We start from the raw sequence: 27,139 nt of genomic DNA, 5'->3' as shown, positions 1-27,139 counted from the left end.
CTTCTGTCATTTCAGTGGCTTACCAGTTTACTTTCCACAGCTGCAATTTCTTTAGATTAAAAAAAAAAAAAAAAAAAAAAAAAAAAAAAAATGCATTAAGGAACAAGCATGTTTAATGTCAGTTTTATTTCTGTCTACAATTTTATCTGTGTCATATAAATGTTAACAAAAGCACTGTTTCATCAAATAAATAAATAAATAAAAGAACTATTTTGCTAGCTATGATTGCAAGTATCTCCAACTTCTCTTCAAGATTTTTACATTTAAGTCAGCAGGATCAATGCCTTATGGGAAACCATTTCCCCCTGCTTCAACGAAAAGTCTGTCTACTGAATTAATAATAGTTATTTACTGTCCGCCTGCAACATCCAAATCATTCCATACACACACATATATATATTTAGAAAGAAAGGATCTAGGACTCATTATCTCATCTTTAATTAACATTCTAATTCATAATATGAAATCCCATTGTGTTACCTGAATTAGGAGTTAAAATATTCCTATTAAATTTAAAAACTGTACTCAGTTTTTAAGTAAATAAGTTCATTTATCTGACTTTATTCTCTTGGAAAACTTTTATTCTTGAACAATAATCAGTTATTCTTTGATTCAGTTTCTCAATATTTTACTATAAATTGTATATTTAAACTTCACATGCATTTATAGTTAATACAGTATTGTAATATTACTAACTGAGATACTAATGTTTATCTTTTATTCTTAGAAGACTTCATTCACTGCTACTGAATTTAAAAAAACTTCTTTCATTTAAAAAATTTTAATATGAAAAATTATAACATACTTTAGACCCTGACCCATGTCTCTCAAAACTCCCCGAGGTAAACCATGTGTTTCTAACTCTCGAATTCTTTTGTTGTAATTTTCCAGTTTCTTCTGTAGTTGAGTAATAAGCTGAGCAGACTTCTGATTTTTCTTTTCAAAAACACTTTTAATTCTTTGAAGTTGTTGCTTGTCGGCATTTGTAGCAAGTTTTAAGTATTCATTAACATTTTCTAAAATACATAACATCATATTAGTTAACTCTCAATAAATAACAGATTACACTAACTGATGTTTTTTACGTTTCCTGATAAAACTCATATAAAGCTGCATACTATATTTTAAACAGATTTTACACATATTGTAATAAAACACACTAAAATACTCATGCACAATGAAGTTGCTTTGAATTGTACACAGAGCAAAAAAAAGAGGAGGAGACAGTTCTATATCTCCTGTTCTACTGGGTCGATTGACGAAATTCAAATTGTGTTTTCCATGTCTCGAAGGTGCAACTTAGGATATATATTAAATTTATACATAGCTTTGTTCTAATATAGGTATTTTGACACAAAATCGGACTTTTTTCTGAAATAACATACCATTTTTTTTTCATATTTCGATTCTACGGCTCAAATTATGACTAAGTATTAAATTTTGTAAAATTTGGTGCGAAATTTATGGAGAAATTCAAAAATTTAACCTGGCCAAATTTTTTTTAGTTTGAGCCAAGAATAATTCACTTGACAAACTTCTTAATATATGGCAACCTGTTTTCCATTCCCTTCCATTGTGCAGAAGCACAAAAAAAGTTGCATCATTCTTCCCTTTTTACATTGTGGATGAGTGGGAAAAAAGTCACATCATTTCTACTTACAAATAATTTTAACAAGTGCATAAACCATATTTTCGTTATTATCGATTTCAACAAATACGCCAATATATAAATTCCCATATATCTTCAAGAATTTCGAATAAAAAGCTCTAATTTTTCGCAGGTATGCTTAGAAACACAACTACTTTAAAATGATTGCAAAAATTTTATAGGTTATAATTCAAATTTTTTTTCAAAAAATTTTAAAAAATTATTTGAAAGTAAATAAAAAAAAGGTAAATTTTATTTGAAATGAACCAAATTTCAAACTGTGTAGGAAAGAATCAGATAAGTTTCACAAAAAAAAAAAAAAAGAGCTATTAATAAATACATACCAAACTGAATTAACATTGAGGCGCTAACATTTTGAGAGCTTATTCTTTAAACACTACTCTTGCGATTTTTACAAAACTTGGAAGTTTTGTAAAATATAATAATTTGAGTCGTAGAATCGAAATATGGAAAAAAATTGGCATGTCATTTCAGAAAAAGTCCGATTTCGTGTAAAAATATGAATATTTGAACAATGCTATATATAAAGCTAATACATATTCTAAGCCATGCTTTCGAGACATGAAAAATGCAATTTGAATTTCGTCAATTGGCCCAGTAGAATGGGAGATACAGAACTGTCCCCCCTTTTTTTTGCGCAGTGTACTTCACTTCATTAAATAACATAAACACCGTGAGACAAGAAAATTATCTTTACTGACCTTTTTGCATATATGCTTGTAGAATTCCAAAATTACACACCAGTTACAAAATTTATAATTTTTGTACCTTTAAAATATAAATACCCTATTCTTAACAAATAAATAAAAAGTTTGTTCATTTAATAAAAGTGTAATTAGCAATGCCTTTTGCAGGGATTTTTCAGAATTACAATGATTTTTGTTCTGCATACATTTTAAATAGCATTTATATAAAAAAGTTTATTAAAAATTAACATTTATTGTTTTAGATGTAAAGAAGCAAAAGTTTTTTTATGATTACCATCTCTTGCAGTCTGTTCAGCTTTTATAAGTTCTTTGGTGCGAAAAATTTTCTGTTGTATGTGTTCTATAGCTGCTTTAGTTCTCTGTAAATCTGGAGTGTGCGGTGAACCACAGTCAATTTCATCCAATCCACAAAAATGAATTGCTTCATTACTACCCAAAGATGGCAAACTTCCACTAGATGCAGCAGCTTCCTAGGATAAATAATAAAATATGCTCAATTATAGATCAGCTGGACCTAAGTATTTGTAATCTAAAGGAAGTAAAATTTCTTGATCTTCATAAACAGTCAACTTAAAAAAAGCTAGAGTAATCAACATCCTATTATTTTGTTTAAGGTGATGAATTTCTTATCTGAAAGCTCAAATAAGAAAAGGATAAAGAAGGATGAATTAAAGGGATTTATACTTTTATTTCGTAAATATGCAGTTATTGTACTATTTTTCCTGACTATATTTTGATTAACTGAGGGCTTACTCTATTCTAAGTCATGATAAGCCCATGGTGTGAAAATTTATTCTGCTTTTCTAACATTTGTCCTTACCTACCTCTTCTTTCTTGCATTACTTTAATGGTTTCTAACTAAAATATAATTTTTTCTAAAAAATCTTACCGTAAGTTCACTTGTTAGAAAATTTAAAAAATTTCCTTCACCATTTTTTATTGTGTGCCAAATTAGGCAATCCTACGCATCTCTTTCCCCATTTTGATTCAGTTTCTTTTATTCTGAAAACAGTAAGTTCTCATTCTTTGTTTAAATATTACTTGAATTCTCTAGTTCTAGTAAATTTTCAATTTTGATATTAGTAATTATTTATATTAATTTTTGCTTTATTAAGCAAACTGAATTTATTACATTTATTTCACTTAAATCTGAAATGAAAAATTTTTATGTATTATTTATTTATCTATTATAAATGCCCAAAAGATTGGCTGTGATGCCATTAGATCTCTAGCCTTCCAATATTTCTGAAATTTACAATTTAAAAGCACAAGTGCAGAGCACGAATCAAGATGAGTAGCGTCAAAAATTTTGATGTTGTCTGCACAGAGCATGGAGATAGGAAGTAAGATGGAGTGGCCCTAAACAGGTTTCTCCCGTACCTTGCTCTGAAGCACTGGCGATCCCTACGTGGTGACCAAAACATTGGGTCGTTTACCATTAAGTTCAATGGGTTTTGATGCGATTGAATGTAAATATTTTGTAATTACGTCGTAAATATACATATAAATGTATATATTTTCTTTTTCTACAACACTTCAGAGTCCTAAGTATATGAAAACAACATATTTTTAAACAACATTTCATTCTGAACGGAATTAAATGCTATATGTTTCGCAGAACAGTTTTCTCAGAATGGTTTAATTTGAGTGAAATATTTTCACAAGTTTTCGCTAATTACATTAAAAAAAATTAAGGTAATTTGATTTTATTCGGTTAAGGTACAAAAATTAAGATCAAAGTTTATGGTATTATTAATATTAAAATTATGCATTATTTCTTTTCTATTTATAGAGCTTCTTCCTAAAATACTTTCTTAAATATGACATGATTTTTTGGCTTCTGAGGCATCTTTTAAATCGAAAAATATAAGTCAATTTATAATTAATGCTCTATTTGGTTCATTTTAAATTAGAGAATTATTAGAAATTAGCGAAATACTTTAAATAGTACTTAACTTTCTCTGAACATTTCTGAAAGGCAATAAAATAAGGATTTTTTTTTAAGTATTATTTAAAACTTGTAACTGAGTTATTATAAAATGTAAGGGGAATAATTCTTTTAATTATACTTATCAGATTTTTTTTTTACCATTAATTTCAACAATACATATTCCAAAACTCTTTATTACTTTCTTAAGTGCGCATCTCATAGCATTTGTTTTACAATGCCTTTTAACAGATTGCATTCCAGTATGAACAATTCTTGCTTAAATAGTTTTATAACGTATTTGTCAACAGGATTTCAATTTATGTTTACAAATCAATATTAAGGTTATTATATATTTAGATAACATTTACAATCATTATAAATTAGATGCATTTAATAATTAGATTTCTTCACAGTTGTTTATAAATGAATAAATTCTTCATTTCAAATACATTTATAAATAATTTAATGAATATTTATGTATTTTGTTAAAGGCAGATACATGCTTTTTGCAAGCACATGCATAAATACCCATACATATTTCATATTTTTCATTTCCGGCATGTGCAAATCTTTAATTTCTGTGCATTCACTATATTTTATTTTTAATTTGCACAAATAAGTAAAACGTGTAAGCTCAAAGGGATTATTTTTTAGATATATAAAATTAAAATTATGAGTTTAAAATGAGCAGCAGTAAAGCCTCTCCTCTAAAAAATTTTAAAAGGTACATGTTACAATAATATATGGATGTGAAAAAAATTTATTTTATTTAAAACATTTTGGCGTGTAAAACATAAAATAAAAGTAGCGAATACTATCTCAAGGGTATCGAAAGACGTATACAATTTTAAAGGTACCGTAGGGTATTTTTCATTCTTTAAGCATAACATTTTTGTTAAAATTTATATTTTTGTAGTTCAACAGCTTAGAATTTTATAAAACAAATTCATAATCAAAATCGCTGTTGTTAGTTATCGAAAAATAACCAAGATGTGATTTTTGCGTAAATGTCACAAAACTATACAAATTGCTATTATCCATCACACTATGAATGTTTCTTTCATGCGAAAGTGTCCCTTTTTCGATTTGTATGGAACTGTCGTGTGTCGAAATACTATTAGAACACTGTCAAGAGAGCTTCTGAATGTAAACAAAGAACACTCCATCTGGTGACCGAAGCTTCGAAGCAGTGCTTCACTTCTAGTGCTGGTTGGCTACTCCTTCCTTTCTTACCTCGATAGCACAGAGGACATAAGGCAGAGTCACAAAACCCAAGCCAATGCAAGTATGCGAGCAAACAGTCATGGCCTCTAGTAAGATGGAAAAGTGCCACAGCTGTACTTCTAAGAAAATCTGGGATCAACTGTGTATCCTCAAGTAGTGAGGCCCATGGCTTACTACCAGAGTCATACAGTGCTCTCTGCTTTATCCTGGAGGCATATCTTCTTTTTATCAGGAGTTTGAATGAATGAAATGAGAGCCTTTTTAAAGGTCTCTGGAGGACCTTTGCATACTTTCTGGCCCAAAAAGTCAACAGCCATTTTCTAAGAAATCTTGCAGTGAGCTGGGATCCACTGGAAAGAAACAGAGATTGATGTTGAGAACTCTCTGCACTCCAGTACACAGGTATTATCTGTGTATTGTCTATTTGCAAGAAATTGAAGAGCAGACAGGGAGCCTGACAAAATCACTGCTCAGCAGAATGACGAGGGGCAGATAGCCAGTTGCTTTAATGCGATTTAAGCCTCGATCTCGCCATCATAATGGGTGGAATGAGCACCTATTGGTGCATAGCATGAGAAAAGATCCCAACACACACCGGCTCGTGCTCTGTCTTCATCATTAAGCATTGATTCATCTGTGTAAACATGTAACCATTTGTCTCTAGGGTATTTATTTTGAACAGTAGACAGAGCAATGGCACAAACCTCTTGTTTGCTCATATGACTCATTAAACTGCATATCCAGCTTCAGACACACCGAGATCTCTCCATATCCCAAAGAGCAAACAGGCTGAGGATTGAGTTGGATATTCATGTTAGTGGCTGCAGAATAAGAATACTGTATAAACCATTTTTGAGTTTTTTAAGATTTCTCTCTGTGTTGGTGTCATAATCCCTCCAAAAAGTATTGTTGGGCAGACGAATCAGCTTTTCATAAAGAAGAACTGCATCTCTTTCTATTATGTATTATTGATTGGAGAATGCTGTGTAGAACAGGCATTTGAAATTTTTTGATGAACTATAATGATTAAATAATTTTAAATATTTCATCAGCTAACTTTGGGTGAACAGCAGAAGTTTTCCTAGGAAGTTGATTCATTTGGATTCAGATCGACCTCCTCTTGATAACATTGAATCAGATTTTGATTGTGTTCTTCTTAATTTTCTTTTTTATATGTTTTTGTATTTCCATTGTTTTAGGGGTTTCTTCTGGTTTAAATACAGAGTTGATAGGGTCATTTTACATTTTTATTCAGATATTGAGAGATTTTATATTTTTATTGAGAGACTGTACAGGTTTTATATTTCATTTCTCTTATGTCTTTGTTGTATTAGTTCTAAATTTATTACTTTGTTATCTATAATTAATCAATATTTAATTAGATATTCCAAATTTTATGTTCTTTGGTTAATCCGTTTTTGTAATTTTCTAACACCTATATACTGAGAAACTCCTAAGTAAGAAGGGAAAGCTTTTATTTATTAGAGTACTTTTAAATTTGATGAAAATAAAATTTATAATTAATGTATATAATGTTATGGGGATAAACTTAGTAATGTACCACATATTGATGTAAAACAAGCGCAAATATTAAGTGATTAGACATGGGTTGAATCTTCATAAAAGGTACAATAAACATGTAAATGGATTAAGACAATTCTAATCAAATAACATTTAATAAGAAAAATTATGCTGAAAATGATTACGGGAGGAATAACGGAATTTTTCACAATTTAAATTTCATTTCTTGTTGGGAAGACTAAAAATTAAAAATCCGGTGATTCAGCAATCTATTTGAAAACCAGGAGATATAACAAAAAACTGGTAGAGCTGGCAGCTATACTATAGTGCTATGTATCATACACATAGCCCTCCAAAAGTTAAGGAACAAACATTTATCCCCCTCTTGTAAAAATAAATAATAAGGATATAAAATAAAGTTTACACAAGGTATAAATGAAAAAATTTATGATATATATACTTAATGGAAAGGTAATAATATTTATTTTTAAAACAACGATTTTTAAACTCTAAGTACATGGATTTAGAATACTATTTCATGCATATAAATAGCAAAAAAGGTGTGTCTGTGTTTATTAGAAGTTCCTTTGGGAAATATTTTAAAGAAGAAATAAATCATTTGCCAGATTCTCTATTATCGCAAACAGTTGTTAGACAGAAATAAACCTGTTATAGACTATCGAATCAGAGCTGAATGCTTAATGATCAGATGAGCAGTTCCAAACTGTCTACCAGTGGCAATTTTTGTAATAACTGTCCAAGCTCTTTTGAGTAGCAGACAATGAAGCATAAAGCCCATTTCTATTAGCGTGTTGCGAATGCATAACGTCACTGGAAGAAAAGCATACGCAGATAGACGACCATTTACACTGCTTTATTGGATTTGCGCTTACGGAAGTTTGGTGATCAGTTGCATTTATTGCCACCAGGCGTCTCTGAATTTAACTTACGGGATTCAGACACTTAAGACACTTTAATTCGATTTTATTGAAAATTTTTATTTTACTTATGAACTGAGCAAGTAAAGCATGTTAGCAATTTTTAGACAAATCAGATTATAATGCACATTATGAATATCTCTAATTGCATAGCTGAAATAATTTTTAAAAATTTCTTTGCATTTCTAGAAACCTTAAACATTTATTATGAAATAATATATAATTAAAACTAAAATGTACTGTAAGTGCAAAACAAATAAAAAAGTTAAACACATTTAAAAACAGCTGGTTCTTTAAAAATACAGAACAACTGCAAAGAAAGGTTCACAATATTTACGCAAAATTTGCTATGCTTGTATACGACCAACTGCCATGTCATATTGTATATTTTTAAAACATGCCCAAACTTTGTGAGAAATCATAGACTATGGAATCAGAAATCATAGACTATGGAATCAACAGATAATATATGAAATTTTAATATCAATTTCTTCAGTGCCATAGCTGGATAATTTATTAGAAATTTCGTTTGTTTTAAAATGCACTATACGCAGTTATATTTTATGCAGAATCCATAAAGTATTATTTTTAATTTATAAATTTTAGATTTATATCTCTTTTTACAGAGGAAGTTACAAAGCTAAGCATTTTTCTCTTTATACATAAAGTAAAGAAAACAGAAATATTTAATTAAATAATTCTTGTGCTTCAAATAAACAGGACTGAATTTTAAAGCAATATGAAAGTTTTAAAAAATGTTTAGGGCATTAATACTGTTTCATGTTAATCAGTAGCGAAAGGTTAAAGTTCGTAACATCCCAAAGTCATTGCACATGTCACCTTCACATAAAAGTGAAATGAAAACTTATATATATATATATATATATATACCCACACAGGCAGTATGCTTTAAATCCCTATTATGTTGTTACTTTCAAAATAAATTCGTGAGTTTTATTTCGAGTTACTTTCAAAATAAATTTGGGAGTCACCTGAGTTTGTTTTTCAGCTAAGCTTTAAATTGTTAGGACAGCTTTAAATTGTTAGGACATTTCTTGCAAAAACATAATTTTAATGTGGTGTTTTGATGAAAGTTAGATGGACTGTTAAAAATATATTCTAAATGAAAGATGTGCTTACAAAATATACAGTAGCCAAAAAAGTATATTTATAAATAGAGAAATACAAATTTAACATACTTTTTATGCAGAATATTTTAAAAGACTATCAAATTTAATTTATAAATCAAATTGTGAAGTTTTTTACCTTTTTTAAAAGAAAAAAACTTCTAATGATAATCAGATGTTCATTTTCATTTAAAATAAATGTGTATGCAGAACTAGAACAGGGAAATAATTGTCATGACAAATTTTGCTATTTCATGGACTTGAATTATACTTTTTATACCTGATTTTCTTGACAATTATCACTGCTGTATGCAAAATAATACTGTAGTTGCAGTTTTCTTTTTTTTTAACAAAATTCAGTAGATTCCTGTCTTTTTCAGTATGTAGATTTCTCGCTATAACGTAAATCCAGGAACAAACATTCTTTTAGCAAAATATTCTTTCCTTAATCGCTACTTCTGCCATCATTATTTTCTGGTGACAGCACCTAACTGTACCTTTTTTACCACATGACCCCAACACTTTCGCAGACATACGGATAGAAGTTGAACATGGTTTGACTCTTTGTGGTCTGTCATCTGTAAATGAATGACAGATATCAATCAAAGTGAGTTCGTTCGCTGATTGGAGAAATGCATACGCAACACGTCCGCAATGCAGTAATGGAAATGGTCCTTAATGGTGCCTCAGCTTACTGCCTATTATTTCATAGTCATAAGGGAAAAAAATCTAATATAACCAGCACATAATCTCTCAACAATTCCATGTTTTAAATATTAATGAGCTTTAAGTAAAGTATCCTTCTAGTTCATCATTTATAAACAAAATCTAATCTTTGTTTCAATATAAATAAAGGTCTGTAATATGAAATTTTATATTATATTTTATTAAGTACAATTAGCCATGTGTAAAAACTGGTTTTTCAAAAATTTATATCAATATAATCAAAAGTTTGCCTTTTTATTTCTTTCTATTAGAAGTTGTATTTTATTGGCCAGTTAAATAACATATTATTTAATTGGTGTTTTAATTAAAGAATATTAAGTTTTTATAATATATTTAAAATAAATACTTTGAACCAAATACCATAATTCCTTGTATGCTATTTCTATAGTATCAGGAAATTGAAATTCATTTTGATCTGTATGTATATCTCATTACAAAAGTTTAGAAGTTCTGCAAATGAAACAGTTATAAAAATCATTTTCTTCTATGGCTTGATATAAATAAATATCAATACATGCAGCATTATTTCAGATTACACTCTTATTACAGCAACTGGATATTTTAGAAGTTTAGAAGTTCTGCAAATGAAATGCAGTTATAAAAATCATTTTCTTCTATGGCTTGATATAAATAAATATCAATACATGCAGCATTATTTCAGATTACACTCTTATTACAGCAACTGGATATTTTTATATGAAAATATGTTAAGAATTCCACATAAAGTACCATTTCTGGTTTATCACATATAATCAAAATCTAGTATGCTGTTTTCAGTCATGATTGCATATGCATATGAGTTTTAAATACCAAATTTGTGAAGTTTTGGATTATATTGCACTGTATTTTTTCACGAAAATCTGGTCAAAGCTTCAAATATCATTTTACCTGAATTTTGGTTTATAATTTCAGCCAAAATCTAATATATTGTTCCAATGATATAAAAAATTTAAATACTAAAACTGAAAAGTAGTGTACAGTTTTGTCCATACTTGAATTAATAATAATGCAAAATTTCTCGTTAAGTTAACATACTTTAAATTTGAAGATTCTTATTACTAACAAACTTTAACAAATTTCAAACAGAAAAGTGCAGGTCTTCAATGTCCAGTGTACCTTATATTAGCTAGATGTAGACCATATGAATAAAGGCAATGCAGACTATTACAAATGAAAGAATGACTTTATTTATGACCTTGGATTGCATGCAGAAACAATATCGATCATAGAAACTATTCATTCTTGTGAAAAGGTCCACTTTATGAATTCAGGAGGTTCAGCTAGAATTGTACACTTATATCAAAAGTTTCTAAACACTTAACAAACTAACAGTACTGAGTTATACAAAAAACAGAAATACTGGTACACATATACATAAAAAATTTAGACACTACTGAAATTGAAAAGTGGTTGATGCAGTATATAAAGTAATACACTGAAACAAACTCTTTGTGCTGTTTTTAAAATTTAAAAAAGGGGAAAAAAGGACTTATTTTTTACAAATAAATGCAAAGATTATTTCCAATTATTTGTATTTTACCTGCAGATAACCCATAGAATTTAACAAACTGCACAAAATATAAATCTACATTCTTTCGAATTTGTATTTTTTTTTTCTTATCATACTTTGTAAACTGAAATTTTAAACGCCTAGAGCAAAACTTCAAAATGGATCACACACATTTGCAGTGCATAGTCTAACACAATACTAGCTAAAGATTTCAATTACATATCAAAATGCAAATAAACGAAATTCTACTGACTGCTTCTGCAGTGTCTTCAACATTTCCCCACTCATCACCAGAATTATTAACAGCAGGATGAGAAGCAGCAGCCAATAATGAGGGTGAAGCAGTGACATGAAATGTAGGTGGATGGAGAACAGCTGGACTAGACATCATTACATTGCCTGTCTGCTGAGTGTTCAGTTTGGATGAGTCACTACTGTCAGTTGAAGTGCCACCTCTGCGGTGCTGTAATGGGCTTTTTTTACGCTTCATTATCAAGCACAAATCTGAAAAGAATAAAAACCATAATTTTTAGTAAAAAAAAAAAAAAAAAAAAAAAAAAAAAAGGACCACAATTAAAATTTAACCAACTTGTAATAAAAACAGTAAAATGAAACTTTGTTTTTAAAAATGAAAGACAGAAATATGCACTGAACATTTTTTTCAGATTTGCTGAAAATAAGGAAATCTTTTATTATGTTCTGCTTATTTTTAAAATGTTCATTATAATTTTTTCTACTTTTAACAGTGCTTTTAATAGTGAACATGTAGATACAATGCACATTTCAGAAAAGTAATAAAACACAAGATAATAAAAACAAAAATTTATATGATAACTCATTTAACAGTTTTGGCTCAATGATGTTTGAAGAGTTAACAACAAAGGAAAAAAATATAGGCTACATGGAAAGAAACAAATTAAACAGTGCTACCAAGTAAACTCCCACTACGCTACAAAGACCTATTGATCTGAAGTTAATATTTTTTTGGGGGGGTGAGGGGAGATATATTTTCCTAGCTAAACTTCTAATATGATATCTTAGATGTGATATGAAAGGAGGAAAATACATTTAGAAAGCTTCCTATATGAGATATGAAATTCTACCCAAAAAGTTAAATATTACTTAATGATAAGACTTAAGAATAAAAATTTTATCTCCCTAATTGATAAAAAACTAGTGCCAAGCATAGTTTCATATCATAAGCAATATTTTGAATTCGTAAATTAAAAAAATAGAAAATCCTCCAAAATTTTTAAAACATTCTATGAGCCTTTCTTTCTATGGATTACTCCATTATCATCAGAATTTATAATGCACTGCTTGCTCACTGATATTTATTTATTTATTTATTTTGGTATATTCTTATTATAGTGACAGTAGGATGATAGAGAAATCAGCTTTAGCAAGAGAATGAAAATTTTCACAAGTACTTTCTGGAACTCTATACACCTCTGCATACACACAAGCAATTTCTTCAATATTTATGTGATAGATAATAACATTTCGTACATGTAAATTAAAAAACTAGGTAAGATAAAATTCTTAATTTTAATTTTTAACAGTCTCTTTAACACTCCTTTTTCAATTCGACTATTTCTCCTATTAGTTCTAAAAAAGGAAATTCTTATTATATCTTCCTGAACTATATCATTCCAAAATTAATTCATGCCATATGGTTCTTATATAATGCTAATGATGCAGGCACTTAAATAATGCTTCAGCCAATCATAATATTCAAATTTCGCATTTGAAACTTAAATTAGACAACAGGACTGAATCTGAATCCATACCAATGAGGTATGATCTTCATATTGATTCTAATTTCTCTAGCTTGCAAGATTGCTGTATGCTGTTAATCCCCACACCACCCCAAAATGTAAAAGTATCAAAGTAAAGGTATGCTTTTTTGCATCAATTTTAGCTCTCTCTCCATCAAAAATGGTTTATAAAGAAGTAAAGTTCAACCGTCTATGAATATTACCACACCTGTATGTGTTCCACATTATTAACAATATTATTATATACAGGGTGTCTCATAAATGTTGCGACAAACTTCTGCGCTGAAGAAGGTGGGACACATCATAAGGATTAAGAATTGCATAGGAACTCATGCCCAGAAATGTCAGGGTTAAGTGGTAGCAAAGGTAAAAGATGGGAAAGGAAACAAGAGAGTGATTAATTTGAAACATTTTTTAAACATGAATACAAATGGTGTACAACACCTATGTTACAACAGACGCTTGAAGTTTGTACCATTAGACATCAAACATGCCTCACACCGATGGACCATTCACTGCCAGACATGTTCAAACACACCGGGAATTTCTTTGATTGTAGCAGATGCATAGTTGATTCTTGCCACGAGATCCATTTCACACACAACAGGATTGTGATAAATGACACTTTTAATACACTCCCCACAAAAAGAAATAAAGGCCGGATAAATATCTAGTGAGTGTGGGGGCCAGGGAACTGGTTTACCATGTCCAATCCATCGATTCAGGAAAGAATGACCTGTTCAAATGGCTATGAACATCCAGTTCCAACTGAGCAGGTACTCCATCATGTTGGAACTACATGTTGTGACTCACATTTGGTGCAATATCATCAAGAAAGTCGGGAAGAACCTGCTCCAGAAAGATGAGATAACTCATGGCATTCAGCCTGGATGGTAAAAGGTATGGCCCAACAAAGTAGTCACAGACCAAATCTGCCCACACATTAACTTTAAAGCGTTGTTGTGCCGCGTGGTGCTGCATACCATGGTGGTTTTCTTGAGTCCATAAATGCTGACTGTGGTGATTGAATATGCCATCCCTATTGAATGTGGACTCATCCATAAACAACACATAAGCTGGAAAAATAGCATCATGGGCACTTTCTTCACAAACCATTGTATAAAATGCACACGTTCAGGATGGTCATTGGGGAATAGAAACTGAATCATTTGAAGACAAAAAGTGTGGAAGGACTCGGCATTTAAGACACACTGGACACTGGCATGAGACATTCTTAATTGGAGATGCAATGGTAGGTAATGTTGGCATCCTCATCCCGGTTCATTCCATTGACTCAACTGAGCTCTAGGAGACTAGGTCGGGTTTTGTAGCTTGGGCGATTTAGCAGTTCCAGAGGTGGATTCTGTACTCTCGAGCAACTTGAATTTGGGTAAGATCTTTTCTTCTGTTATCTCGGTATGCATTACATGGCCAAGGCTAGTTAGCAGCAGTAGATAGCAGCATTTAATGACAATGGCAGCGTAAGCTGCACTAAAGGATGCAGAGGCAATTAAGTTCTTAGAGCAGATATGAGAGAAAAATAATGGTGATCTTAGCTTAGGAAAAACTGAAATGACTAGAAATCAAGTACAACTAAGGCTTAAGGAATGAGTGGATGCTAAATGTCCAGTCGAAGATCCTAGATTTAAAGATTTAGAAAAGCAATTACAACTTTTTAACCATATCTTGAAGTTGAAAAATTACAATTTTAGTGCAATGAATAACGAATTAAACACATTAGCTACCGCTAAAGAAAAAGCACCACCAACTAAAAATGATTCTTCTAGAATGTTAGAAAGAACCACGAGCTGGAAAACCCAAAAAAAGAACACTACTGACTCTGAAGGATTTGTTTCCCCCAGAAAAACCCACAAAAGAAGTCATTCTGTCGAAGAAATAAAATATCCCTCCCAAAGCAATGAATTTGAAGAATTAAATAATGAGGTAAATATAGACACCAAAGAACCTAATGAAGCTCCTTTTGAATTACCAAAAAAGACTGCGGAACACATCCCCCCCAAAAGTAATAGCGGGCTTCCAAGGAAATCGGGACAAGCTTGATTGAGGATATGAGTATTAAAAATTATGTGAGAAATCTCAAAGGAGGAAGACTCACAATTCATGTATTTGACAGAGATCACTATAGAATAGTTACAGAATTCCTCAAAAAACACAGTGTGCCATTCCATACATTCCAGATGAATTCTTAAAAACCAATTAAGGCTGTCATAAAACGACTTCCTGCGATCGCTAGCATAGAGATTCTACAAAACGGAATCAAAGATCTAGGTATTCCTATACTAAAAATAAGACAAGTCCCCACTATGTGTGAAGGCTAAAAAATTAAATTACCAGTGTTTGTGGCAGAAGTTAAAAGAATTGAAGCAGGCAAAAAGATATTTGGCTTAAAAAAGCTGAGAGAATTGGATATAGCTATGGCAAATTATAAATCGAGGCCAGGTCCCATGCAAAGCTATAAATATCAACGATATGGGCACACTTGGGACCTGTGCCACTATACCCCACAATGTTTAAAGTGTGCTTAAACACACGAAACATATCTCTGCAAGACTAGTAAGGAAAAAGAACCCCCAATCTGTGTCCTTTGCGGACAGAATCATGTTTCTTCATATCGTGGTTGTTGTAAAAACCTCGAAAACATTAAAAGAAGAATTGAGGAAAAAAAAGTACGTAAAGAACAAGAAAAGAATTTAAAAAAAATCAAAATTTCAATTAAACGCTGAAGATTTTCCAAAGTTACCAAGTAATAATTCACAGAAGCTCCCAGAAGACCACACGCCTGCATGGTCAAACACCAATAGCAAAGAACCTAATTTTTTGGACTGGATAAAAACACAATTCATGCAAATTAAATTATTTTTTATTAATTTCAAGGCAGCAAAAACTATTATGGATAAATTAGAAGTCGGGATGACTGCTTTCGAATATTTCACAAACTTAAATTATGAATTCTAAGACCAATAATTACAACCCAAATCTGATTGCATCTACCGAAAGTTTCCTTCTTTAATGCTAGCAGCATCCTTAAGCAGAAACAGGAATTCATCAATTACTTGAACTTTCACAACATCGACGTCATGATGCTTAATGAAACGCATCTCATTCCCAGCCATAGATTTCGAATTCCAGGCTATAGTATTATCAGAAATGACAGGCAGCACAACCGTGGTGGCGGGACACCACTCATCATTAAAAATCACATCAAACATACTTGCTTTAACATAAACAACACCAGAAATATTGAAAACTCTGCAGCGCTTATTTATACTGGTTTCAATGAACCTTTTCATTTCTGTGTACAACACTCCAAGATGTATTTTGAATAATAATGATTTAAATAACTTAACAAGCTTTTGCTACCCTACCGTTATAGCGGGGTATCTCAACGCAAAAAAGAAAACAGAAATTGGAACTGCAATATTAATAATAGAAATGGTAACATCTTAAACAGTTACACTTCAAACAATGAAATCAGAGTTATCGCTCCAGATGTCCCGACGCGATATCACCATGAAGGCAGAGCATCAATTTTGGATATACTTATCCTTAAGAATGTAAACACTACACCCTACCTGGAAGTAAAGCAGTTATCTTCAGACCACTACCCAGTTAAATTTGATTTTTATGGATTTTGCCCTCCTCTGCAGAAGTCAAAAATTAATGTAAATTGGGACATTTTCAGAAATGAACTTATTCATATTCCAAGTAGCACAAGATTTAATCACCCAGAAGATGTTAAAAAAGAAATATCTAACTTTAATACTAATATTCAAAATGCCATATCTACTGCATCTTATGTACCCAAAAATAATAAAACTCGCAAAAGCTTCCACAACATATTCTTAATTTCATTAAACAGAGAAACAGGCAAAGAAAATGTTGGCAGCTCACAAGGGCAATTAGAGATAAAGCTTATGTTAACTACCTTACTAGAAAAATTTCACAAGAAATCATTAACTTTCATTCAAACAGTTGGGACTCCCTGCTTGAAAACATCGATTTTCAGCATAGCATAGTCATCCTTCACCATTTGGTCCCAGCTACAAGGAGCTTTCACCTATCAATCCGTGTAGTCATAGGCAATTCGCGTTTGTAAAATCTAAAGCCAAACATATTTGTTTGCTGACACCCGGAGGTGTGAAAGTTCATACATGACCGAGGTCTGGCATTCTAGGATGTGAGCTAGGTAACAAGTTCAAAGTTGTAAGTCCAAGTTCAAAAGAGTTCTTGCATAAAGCAGCAGATAAAAAAAAAAAATAAATAAAATAAAAAAATAAACAGTCCAGCAGGCTCGGAGACCTGAGGTCGATCCACGACATCGTACTCTTCAGCTTTGGCAATTTTCATCAGGAGCATGGCCGCGTTGAACCCTGCAATTAGCTTCTCAGCTGTTGATTTAGCAGCTCGGATCTTTTCTATCTGAGAAATTATTGTTTTCAGGAAGCTGCTTATTTTCTCATTGCTTAGTCATCCAAAGGCTTCTCTGGGAACTTTTGGTTGGGGGCTTGATTCTTTCCTTCAATTTCTCACTGTACTGAGATCCTAGAGGTTTCTTTTGCCTAACACTTTCATCTATTTTTAGGAGTTCTGGGAAATCTGCTTCCATTGGTGGTGGAATACTCTTCTTTGGGGGTACTCTCCTCTTTTCAAACTTTTCTTTATACATCTTGCAACCACGATAGCTGCAGACATGGGATTCTCCGGAGAAAACACGAGTCATCATTTCTTCTTGCTTCAGTGGTTCTTCCCGCACTTACAGCAGCGAACCATGTTGTTACATAAATGGTGTGAGTGACCCCACTCCTGGCATTTATAGCACTGAGTGGGGCGTTTCTTCGGGTTAAAATTTTGGATCTTAATGCTCCCGCTGAACATACAGTTCAATTTGTGAATAGCATAACTGGCTTTGGTTTCCTCCAGCTCTTGTAAGTAGATCGGCTTTTCTTGATTGTTTTTCCTTGATCGCTGGAATTGCCTAACCTTCCTGATTGGGAAATTTCTTCGTTTCAAGTCTTGAAAAATCGCACCTTCCGTAATCTTGTCAGGTACATTTTTCAGAACCACCCGAATTGGCTTTTGAAATTCATCAGGAAAGTATGAAAGGGAATGCCTCTTTTCTGCAACAAGCTGGTAGCATTTCTATAATCATCTATGGACTTTACAAAAATTGATTTCTCCTTCATTTTGGCCTCGATTTCCTCTTTACAAATGCTTAATAAAATTTCTTCTATTTTCATCCAATCCACAGCTTGGTTTGGGAATACAGGAGCGTCTCCAACTGAACAACTCCTTCTCCTTCTCTCTTAAAAAGAAGAAAGTAAGAGGCTACGACAAAATAAATAACGAGGCACTTCAAGCTCTTCCCCGTAATTGTATTGTGTTACTCTGCAATTTATTCAACGCATGCATCAGATTAGCGTACTTTCCTACACAGTGGAAACATTCCATAGTAATTATACTACCTAAACCCGGGAAAAACCCAAGGGTAGTCACTTCTTATAGACCGATTAGCTTGCCCCCTGCAGTTTTTGAAAGGATTATTAATGACAAACTAAATTCTTATATTGACCGAATTAATGTTCTAGATAATTAACAGTTTGGCTTTAAAAAAGGACACTCAACTACTCACCAAGCTTTAAATCTGATCAAATTTATAGCTGGAGAATTTCATAAGAAAAATGGAGTGGCTGCATCCTACCTCAATTTCGAAAAAGGTTTTGATCAAGTGTGGCATGCAGGACAAGTGTGGCATGTGACTGCAAGCAAAACAAACAAAAAGAAAATTAGTGTTCTTCAGAATAAAGTGCTGCATGCCATGACAAATGCCCCTTGGTTTGTATGAAACACGATTATTTATAATGACCTGAAAATCCCAGAGATTCAAGAATAAATTCTCATCATTGCTCATAATTTCTTCAATAGTATCAGGAATTCACCTTACGAAACTATCAAAAATTTAGAAAACTACGATCCTATTATTGAAAGTATAGTCAAGCGACCACACTCTATGTCACATCTGTATTTTCTAAATTAAGATACCTCATAGAAACTGATATCTGCTCTTGATGGCTGGCATCACGGGTACAATCAAGTAAAATAGAAAAATATTTCACTTGTTTCATCTTATTTAAAATAATTTGTTTTATATTATCCCATAATATGCTAATTGTATCATTTTGAATTTTATCTAAGGTAATGAGGCTTATTTTTTGAATTTCGTTAATATTAGGACATGATAGGGACAAATTTTGTGATCATTTCTATACACTTTAAAAAAATTATTATTTCTTTCGAATTATTTGTTACTGAATCCACAAAAGGCTAAGTTTTGCTTGGCTAAAAACTGAATGGTATAGATAATTCTTTCAATTGCAGTGCGTTAATGCTTAGTTTCTTTTTTTTTTTAAATATATTTTGAAATTTGAAATCAACAAGTTTATTCTTTCATAATCATTCTAAGAAATCGGACAAAAAATATAAATTACTAAAATGCATTTTACTGCTTTCATGATGTTTTAAGTGCTCACTTAAGTGGTTCCAGTCATCAAATCCAGTACTACTCAATTTTACGTTACTGACAAATGCAAATTTTGCAACAAAAACAATACACAGAATTTTTTCCCTTAGAACATAGCAATCAATCCCTTTTGACGTTTTCATTATTTGGCAAGATTCGACAAAAAGTACATCTCAAAAAATTTACATCCATATACATATCATTACATTCAAATGCATATCTAATGCAGAAACTGTAGATATCACAATTATTTCGACCAGCTGCATTGAAGTTAAAGGTAATATGTGGCTGAAAACAATTTCTGACTCTTTCTGGTTATTAGTTTTTTTTTTTTTTTTCGGGGGGGGGGGTAATTTTAATGGTACCTGAGACGTTGATGAACAAATAATGCTGGTAGTGTCAGCTTGGGTATTCTGTAGGTTTTGGATAAACTAAGTAAATTTAAAGTTCTGGTTTATTAAATCTTCCTTTCGTTTTCTTTTCTTGAGTAAATTCTGATACCCAGACAGGTTTTTCTATTTTTCTTCTGACATCTGGGAAAAAATGAAAACAGAAAAAGTGGAAGTAAAAATAAAAGTAGAAAATAACTATTATAAGAACCACTTCTTGTTAAAAACACTCGGAAAGTCACTGTTTGAAATATTTTACATTCCTTCTGAAAAACTAAGTACATCTAAAACCATTGCCGGTAAAAAAAAAACTATTAGATCAATATCAAATAATTCAAGAAGGTAGTGGCACTCTTTTGTTTATTAAAATAAATAAATCAAATTTAAAGTATGTATTTAAGATGTGATGAAATAACGAACAAGTTTTCTTTGGTTTTCTGTACAGCTAAAAATGAGAAAATGGCTAATTCGTAATTTCAGAGCACCTTGTATATTTTTACTTCACTTCAAATGTCAAATAGGTTTATTATAAATTTTGTGTTATTCCCTAATATGTCACTCTTTTTTCCTCGAAAAATAATAATTTTTAATTTAATAAACAAATGGTTCATATAAAAATTTTTTTGAGTAATTATGCTCAAATCCTCGTTTTCTGAATAAAAAAGCTAGCCTATGCTTAACATAATAAATAACTACACTTAATTTTTTTTTTTTTTTTTTTATGTATAATAACAATCACCAAAAAATCACCAAAACGATAATTGTTACAAAAATTACTATGATTGCAACAGTAGACACAAAATAAGCATTAAGCAATTTGTCGAATGCATCTACCCTTACCATATGCATCGACATCACGCATTTCCGTTTAAAGTACAAGTACCATACGCATTGACATCACGCATTTCCGTTTAAAGTACATAGCACAAGATCAGCTCAGCTTATGTCAAAAACTGAAAAAAGCATTAACTAATAAAAATGAAAGTGAGATAAATCGTATAGATCTTGTGTGTCAACTGCAATTTTTGCAAACTTTTGGAAAATATGTAGCATCATCGGTTAAAACTCTATATCGTTGTCAACAACATAGAGGTGGGCAGAAAAGAATTGTGGACATCAATTCTAGAGCATTTTTTGTGCCTAGTTGTAATCACAGTTCGAACCTTGTCATAAATGATGCTGCAGACAACAATTTATTCGGTGCAAAGTTATTAGATTTTAAGGTTAATTTTTAATTTAAAAAAAATAAATAGTGTTAAGCAGTATATTTGTTATCCAATGCATTTAGTATATTATTTCCAATGTTATTTTTTATAATACATATTTCTTCAATAAATATGTTTGAGTGTGGGTTTTAAGAAAGCAAAAAAATGTTTGAAAGCAAAAATGTATAAAAAATTAAAAGATAAAATGTAATTTTTTGTGTTTCTTTTTATTATGTTAATAATACTTCACTTTAAGTGTTAACCATAAGCAGTTTCTCTTTAATGTCATCAGTGCATAAAGGCAATCGCTAGACATTTGCACGACAGCGTAGATAAGGCTTGGCACGGGCCTGCCTGTAGTCACACAAATTTTGATGCAGACGTGCAAAAAACTGTAATGTGGTTGATGACTTTCAGGGAAGCGTTCGATAAAGTGCAGTGGCTTGTTCTTTATCCTCAGCTATTTCATACACTAAGTGCATGTCTGCAAGCTCTCCATTTGCATAGATTTTCATGCTCTTTGCATGGTACCTACCGCTCGAATGAGGTAATCCTCACTTTCCACTAGCACTCTCCTGTTACGCAACCTCTGGCGGCGTACAACGACATTTCTGGGCATGGGTTCCTCTGCAATTATTAAACCTTATGATGTGCCCTACCTTCCTCCTGAAGTTTGTTATTTTACACTTATGGGACACCCTGTATACAATGAGACCTCGGATTGTGAGTACATATTCTGAACCAAAAAAATATCTTAAATGACAATGTTGCATTCCACGAATTTGTGGATCCAAGACTGATTGATGAAGAATCAAAAGACAATTTATTCATTAGTATTACACAGAAGAGTTCCCAAAACCCGTTTGCAGCTGCTGAAAAACTACGATAAACACGCTGAAACAATCAGCAACACAGCCTTCAGGCCATAACAGTGAAGACAGCTTCATGGCAAGGCACTAAAGTACAGCTTCTGACTCGGCCAGTTGCTCTCGAGCTTATCTCTGAACTCAACATACTACTCAAGATATTCTATTCTGCATACAGGCAGAGTATATATACAGTACAAAGTAAGTAATCCGGACTCGTCGGGACTTCGGCGATTCCAGATTAGGGGTTTTTCCGAATTATAGATCATCAATTTAAATCTGATAAGATGGCATGTAAAAATTATACAGTCAAAAGTCGTTAATCCGGACTCGTCGGGACTTCAGCGATTCCGGATTATCGATTTTTCCGGATTATAGATCATCAGTTTAAATCTGGTAAGATGGCATGCAGAAATTAAAAATATGAAACCATAATTTATGAAATAAAAAACAATTATGATCTAAAGGGTATCAAAATTTACAAAAAGAAAAAGCTTAATATTTATTTGTTTACTTTTTTAAACATTTCTTTCAATGTAAGTTGCTTCGTTTCATGCGATAATACTTTCTCTTTAATTCTATTAAACAGACATAATTTCTTGTTTAGTTACAAAGTTCCGCTGTTCAAGTCCTATAATTGCTGTGTTGAGAATACCGACTAATTTATCAATCGAAATGTTTTCGTTTTCAATAACCTCTGGGTCACTTTCTTCACTATCGGAAGCGAATTATAATGACGAGGAACTTGATTTAAACAATATCAAAGACGGAGTACATCGAGATGAAATACTACACTTAGTAAGGAATTATAAGCCAAATAAAATAAAAACATCTGCCCTGAAGATAAGGAGAGTGCTGACAGATCAACTTCCAATCCGCTGCGTGAAATTGATAAACAGATTTCGGATTTTAAAACATACTTTCGCTTTGTAGATATAAATTACATATTAGTAAATATACATCGGAAATTCTATTTGACATAATCGAAAGTTCAAGCTTACTTTTATGAAATTGCTCTAGCAGTCCGCAAAAAATAATAAGCTGGATCCAATTCGAAGATTAAGGAACAACGCAATCTGCAACATTAATTGAATTAGATAATTTTTGCTTAGATTATACCGTCCGTTACACATTAAACGCGCATGCGCAAAAACACATTCACAGACGTAAAGGTCTTACGCGCACTCGTAAACGCCTGTGCCCATGCATGAACACGACGCATGCACAGAAAGTTTGTAGCTTTGAGGTCCGGATTATAGATCATTCTGGATTATGGGTGTCCGAATTAACGACTTTTGACCGTACAATTAAAAATATGAAAACATAATTTATGAAATAAAGAGCAATTATGATCTAAAGGGTATCAAAATTTAAAAAAAAAAAAAAAAAAAAAAAAAAAAAAAACTTTATTTGTTTACTTTAGTAAACATTTCTTTCAATGTAAGTTGTTTCATTAACATTTCTTTCAATGTAAGTTGCTTCATTTTTAGTGCTAATACTTTCTCTTTAATTCTATAAACAGAAATAATCTCTTATTCAGTTACAAAGTTTCACTGTTCAAGTCCTGTAATTGCTGTGTCGAGAATATTGATTAACTTGTCAATCGAAATTTTTTTGTTTTCAATAATGTTCTCTGTTACTTTCTTCATGATCAGAAGCGCACATGGGTAAACCCTTTACTGGCTTTACATGTATGTGTAGTGGACGCGCGCATCAAACGCACATGCGTAAGTTTGTGGCTTTGAGGTCCGGATTATAGATCATTCCAGATAATGGACGTCCGGATTACGGACTTTGTACTGTATATTGAAATGCTGCATTTTTAAGCAGAGTATTAAAAGAGACTATTCCTTTTACTAAAGGTATACATTGTTAATTTTTACTAATATGGGTATACAAAATAAAAAGTTTTGAAACTGTGAGTTTACTTTTAATACACGCTTATAGATTTCATAGAAGTAAATTAAAAGTAATAACAATAAAAACTCACCCCTAGAATTTGCAGGAAGTGATGCTATGCCACAGCCAGCTTGCACATATACTTTTAAATATGCTTCTGCATGAAGAACTGATAAAGTGAATTTGGCAAAATTGTGCTCATTGGTTAAAGTTTACTAAAAATTAGTGAAAAAGTTAAATTAAAAAATGGATCATATGATTTATTTTTAACAGATTTTTCATTTTCTGTATTCCTTACACAATTATATTACTACAACTAACTTGAGGGAAAAACTCCTCTAAAAATTAAAGAACCTACATCAATATAAAAATCTAATGTTTCTCATTCTTAAAATAGACTTAAAAAATTTTTGAGCCACAGATTATAAATTCATCCAAAACATACAATATGCCTAAACTTATACACTTTAACCTATACAGGCACATTACTAAAAAGGTATTCAAAACACCTAACTAAACATATACTTCTTTTCAATTCAACAGGAACATAATAACCTTTTAAAAATATTCAGAAACTATAAGCATATACAAAATACATCTAAAAACTGACAGATATTTATCTAATTTACCACATACACTGACAGTTCACGATTTCCTCCTTTCCCCCAAATCAAGACATGATTTTTTACACAAAATTAAAAAACCATTTCTTGAAGAAACGGCAATAAGAAATGAAGTCTTTGAAGTTGAACATATATAGTGCACAAATGTGTGAAGATCAGCTGCATTTAGCCTTTTAACTATCTAAAGTATTTTTAAATGTTAGCAGAGTTTCTTGAAAAATGTTTCATGCATTTGTCTATAAACAGAAATAGTATCCCTGGAGAAATGAAATGATGAAATATAATGTTAAAAAGCAAAGTAATCGTCATATGCAGCTTGCTTTTAACAAATTCAGCAATCTGCTGTGCTAGGATAAAAAAATTTTCATTTAAAAATACATAAATAGAATTGATACTCTTCTGTTATCGGGACTGGATTAAGAAATGTTCATCATCTAACTTCACAGCTACAGATAAATGAATGCCAGTTGTTTCAGAGGATTCAGAATAATATATCATTAATTTTTTAAGTGTGCCATTGATAATTTTCCTGCTGCAAACTGTATGGTTACTGTGTAATGTACATTGAGTTGGTTTAGCTTAGTTAATTTTTATTTTTGGATATTTTAAAATTATTTTCTGGGCATTTTAGCTATTTAGTTTGATTTATATTTATTTCTGGGTGTTTTTGAAGTTCCAAAAGACGAAATATTATTCTGTATACCTTCTATAAATGTTTCAAATTTGGTTAAAAATGAAATAGAGCATAATACAAATCAAATATCATTTGGCTTTCAGTATTTTGGGAAAATTAGGAATCATGAATAATAATGCACATTAGTATTTTGGGAAAAATTAGGAATCATGAATAATAATGAGGATAATGCACATTAGTAATAAAACCACCAAGAAAACCATACAACAATAAACTGTCATTTTAAAGCATTTTATGGTGTTATAACTTTAAAAATTTTCAATCTTAATGTCTTTCATATTTTATCCATTCAAACAGCATGTCAAATTTTATTGCATGTTTGTAAAAGTTACTCTACATTACGTTTCATATATATTTAGATTTTTAACAAATCATTAGTATCTAGTTTTTTTCCCCCAGTCTTCATTTTTATTTGCTTAATAATTAAATATTCTCCTTGAACCTTATGGCAAAGTAAATAAAAGCATAAAAGTGTGTTTGAAAAGGTATCTTTTTAATAATTGTTCCTATTGTTGTTTGCTTTATTCTATTGGTGAAATACAGAATTTTATGATATTTACTGAAGGTGTTCATGCACTGTATCATTGTTTTCCTTTTATTCTATGGTACTCTTCTGTTATTCAGACCAGATTCAGACATATAGATGGATGTGTTCATGTATGTGTATATACACAAAGAGATATACTATGTATGTAGATATATGATAAGAAGAAAAATTATAGTGACCTCGCCAAAAAGTTACCAGGAGCTGTGGCTCCAAGAAATAGTTCAACAATGTATTTTTTCTTGGAGCCACAGCTCCTGGTAACTTTTTGGCGAGCTCATTACAATTTTTCTTCTTATTACGAGGGCCATCCAGGAAGTAGATTACGTTTCCGTCTGTGTCCGCTAGGGGCGGGGCTAGCGCGGCCATCTTGGGGTCAGAGCGTTGCGCAGCTCAGTCTGCATCTAGCCGTGCTAGTGAGAGGTTCGTGCTGTGCTCCGTTCAGATACTGTGACGGTTTGAAATGTCTGCGTTAATTGAAAATCCCGCGAGCTGCGAGGTGCGCTCAGTAATAAGGTTTCTGACTGCAAAAAACTGTAAACCGATAGAAATCTATCGGCAGCTTCGTGAAGTGTATGGGGACAACATTATCACTGAAGGTGGAGTGCGTCAGTGGGTCATAAGATTTCAAAATGGCCGAACCAATGTTCACGACGAAGATCGAAGTGGGAGACCCAGCACAGTGACCGCCGAACTTCTCGAAAAAGTCGATGCTAAAGTCCGTGAAAATCGAAATTTCACAATAACGGAACTTTCTTTGAGTTTTCCACAAATTTCGCGAAGTTTGTTGCACGAAATCATCAGCGAAAAGCTTGGTTACCACAAGTTTTGTGCAAGATGGATTCCAAAAATCTTGACAGAGGACCACAAAAATCAGCGAATGGCTGCAGCGTTGAACTTTTTGGACGCTTACCATAAGGATGGTGACTCTTTACTCGATCGCATCGTTACTGGTGACGAAACATGGGTGAAACATGTGAACTGTGAAACGAAATTGCAATCAATGCAGTGGGGGCACACAAGTTCTCCCCAAAAACCCAAGAAATGCATGCAAACAATGTCGGCAAGGAAGATGATGGCGACTGTTTTTTGGGACAGAAAAGGTGTACTCGTAATTTTGGTGGACTTCCTGGAAAGAGGCACTACAATAAACTCTCAAAGGTATTGCCAAACTCTCCAAAAACTCAGAAGAGCAATTCAAAACAAGCGCAGAGGAATGTTGAGCTCTAAGATCTTGTTGATTCACGACAA

The 27,139-nt window shown here is 31.8% G+C and overlaps 1 protein-coding gene across 13 annotated transcripts in view; it reads right to left on the bottom strand.

The window, feature by feature from the left end:
- LOC118202962 (transmembrane and coiled-coil domains protein 2-like) overlaps positions 1-27,139 on the bottom strand; it is a 141,566-nt gene that overhangs the window by 101,762 nt on the left and 12,665 nt on the right. For 11 of the 13 annotated variants that reach the window (XM_085818383.1, XM_085818380.1, XM_085818382.1 and 8 more), the window contains 4 exons: positions 24,119-24,242; positions 11,606-11,856; positions 2,651-2,846; positions 806-1,016 (listed from right to left, as the gene is read on the bottom strand). In XM_085818383.1, coding sequence (XP_085674509.1) covers positions 806-1,016; positions 2,651-2,846; positions 11,606-11,842 — 644 coding nt within the window. In that variant the 5' untranslated portion in view covers positions 11,843-11,856; positions 24,119-24,242. Of the gene's footprint in view, positions 1-805; positions 1,017-2,650; positions 2,847-11,382; positions 11,857-24,118; positions 24,243-27,139 lie in introns of those variants that run through there. The other 2 variants (XM_085818385.1, XM_085818391.1) reach the window with 2 other exon arrangements.

This window comes from Stegodyphus dumicola, chromosome 6 (assembly GCF_044657685.1).
Source record: "Stegodyphus dumicola isolate Sdum_Otavi_A_Nest chromosome 6, ASM4465768v1".
NCBI classification, from domain to species: domain Eukaryota; kingdom Metazoa; phylum Arthropoda; class Arachnida; order Araneae; family Eresidae; genus Stegodyphus; species Stegodyphus dumicola.
The sequence above is the reverse complement of the archived record's forward strand: the minus strand, read 5'-3'. Positions and strand labels throughout refer to the sequence as shown.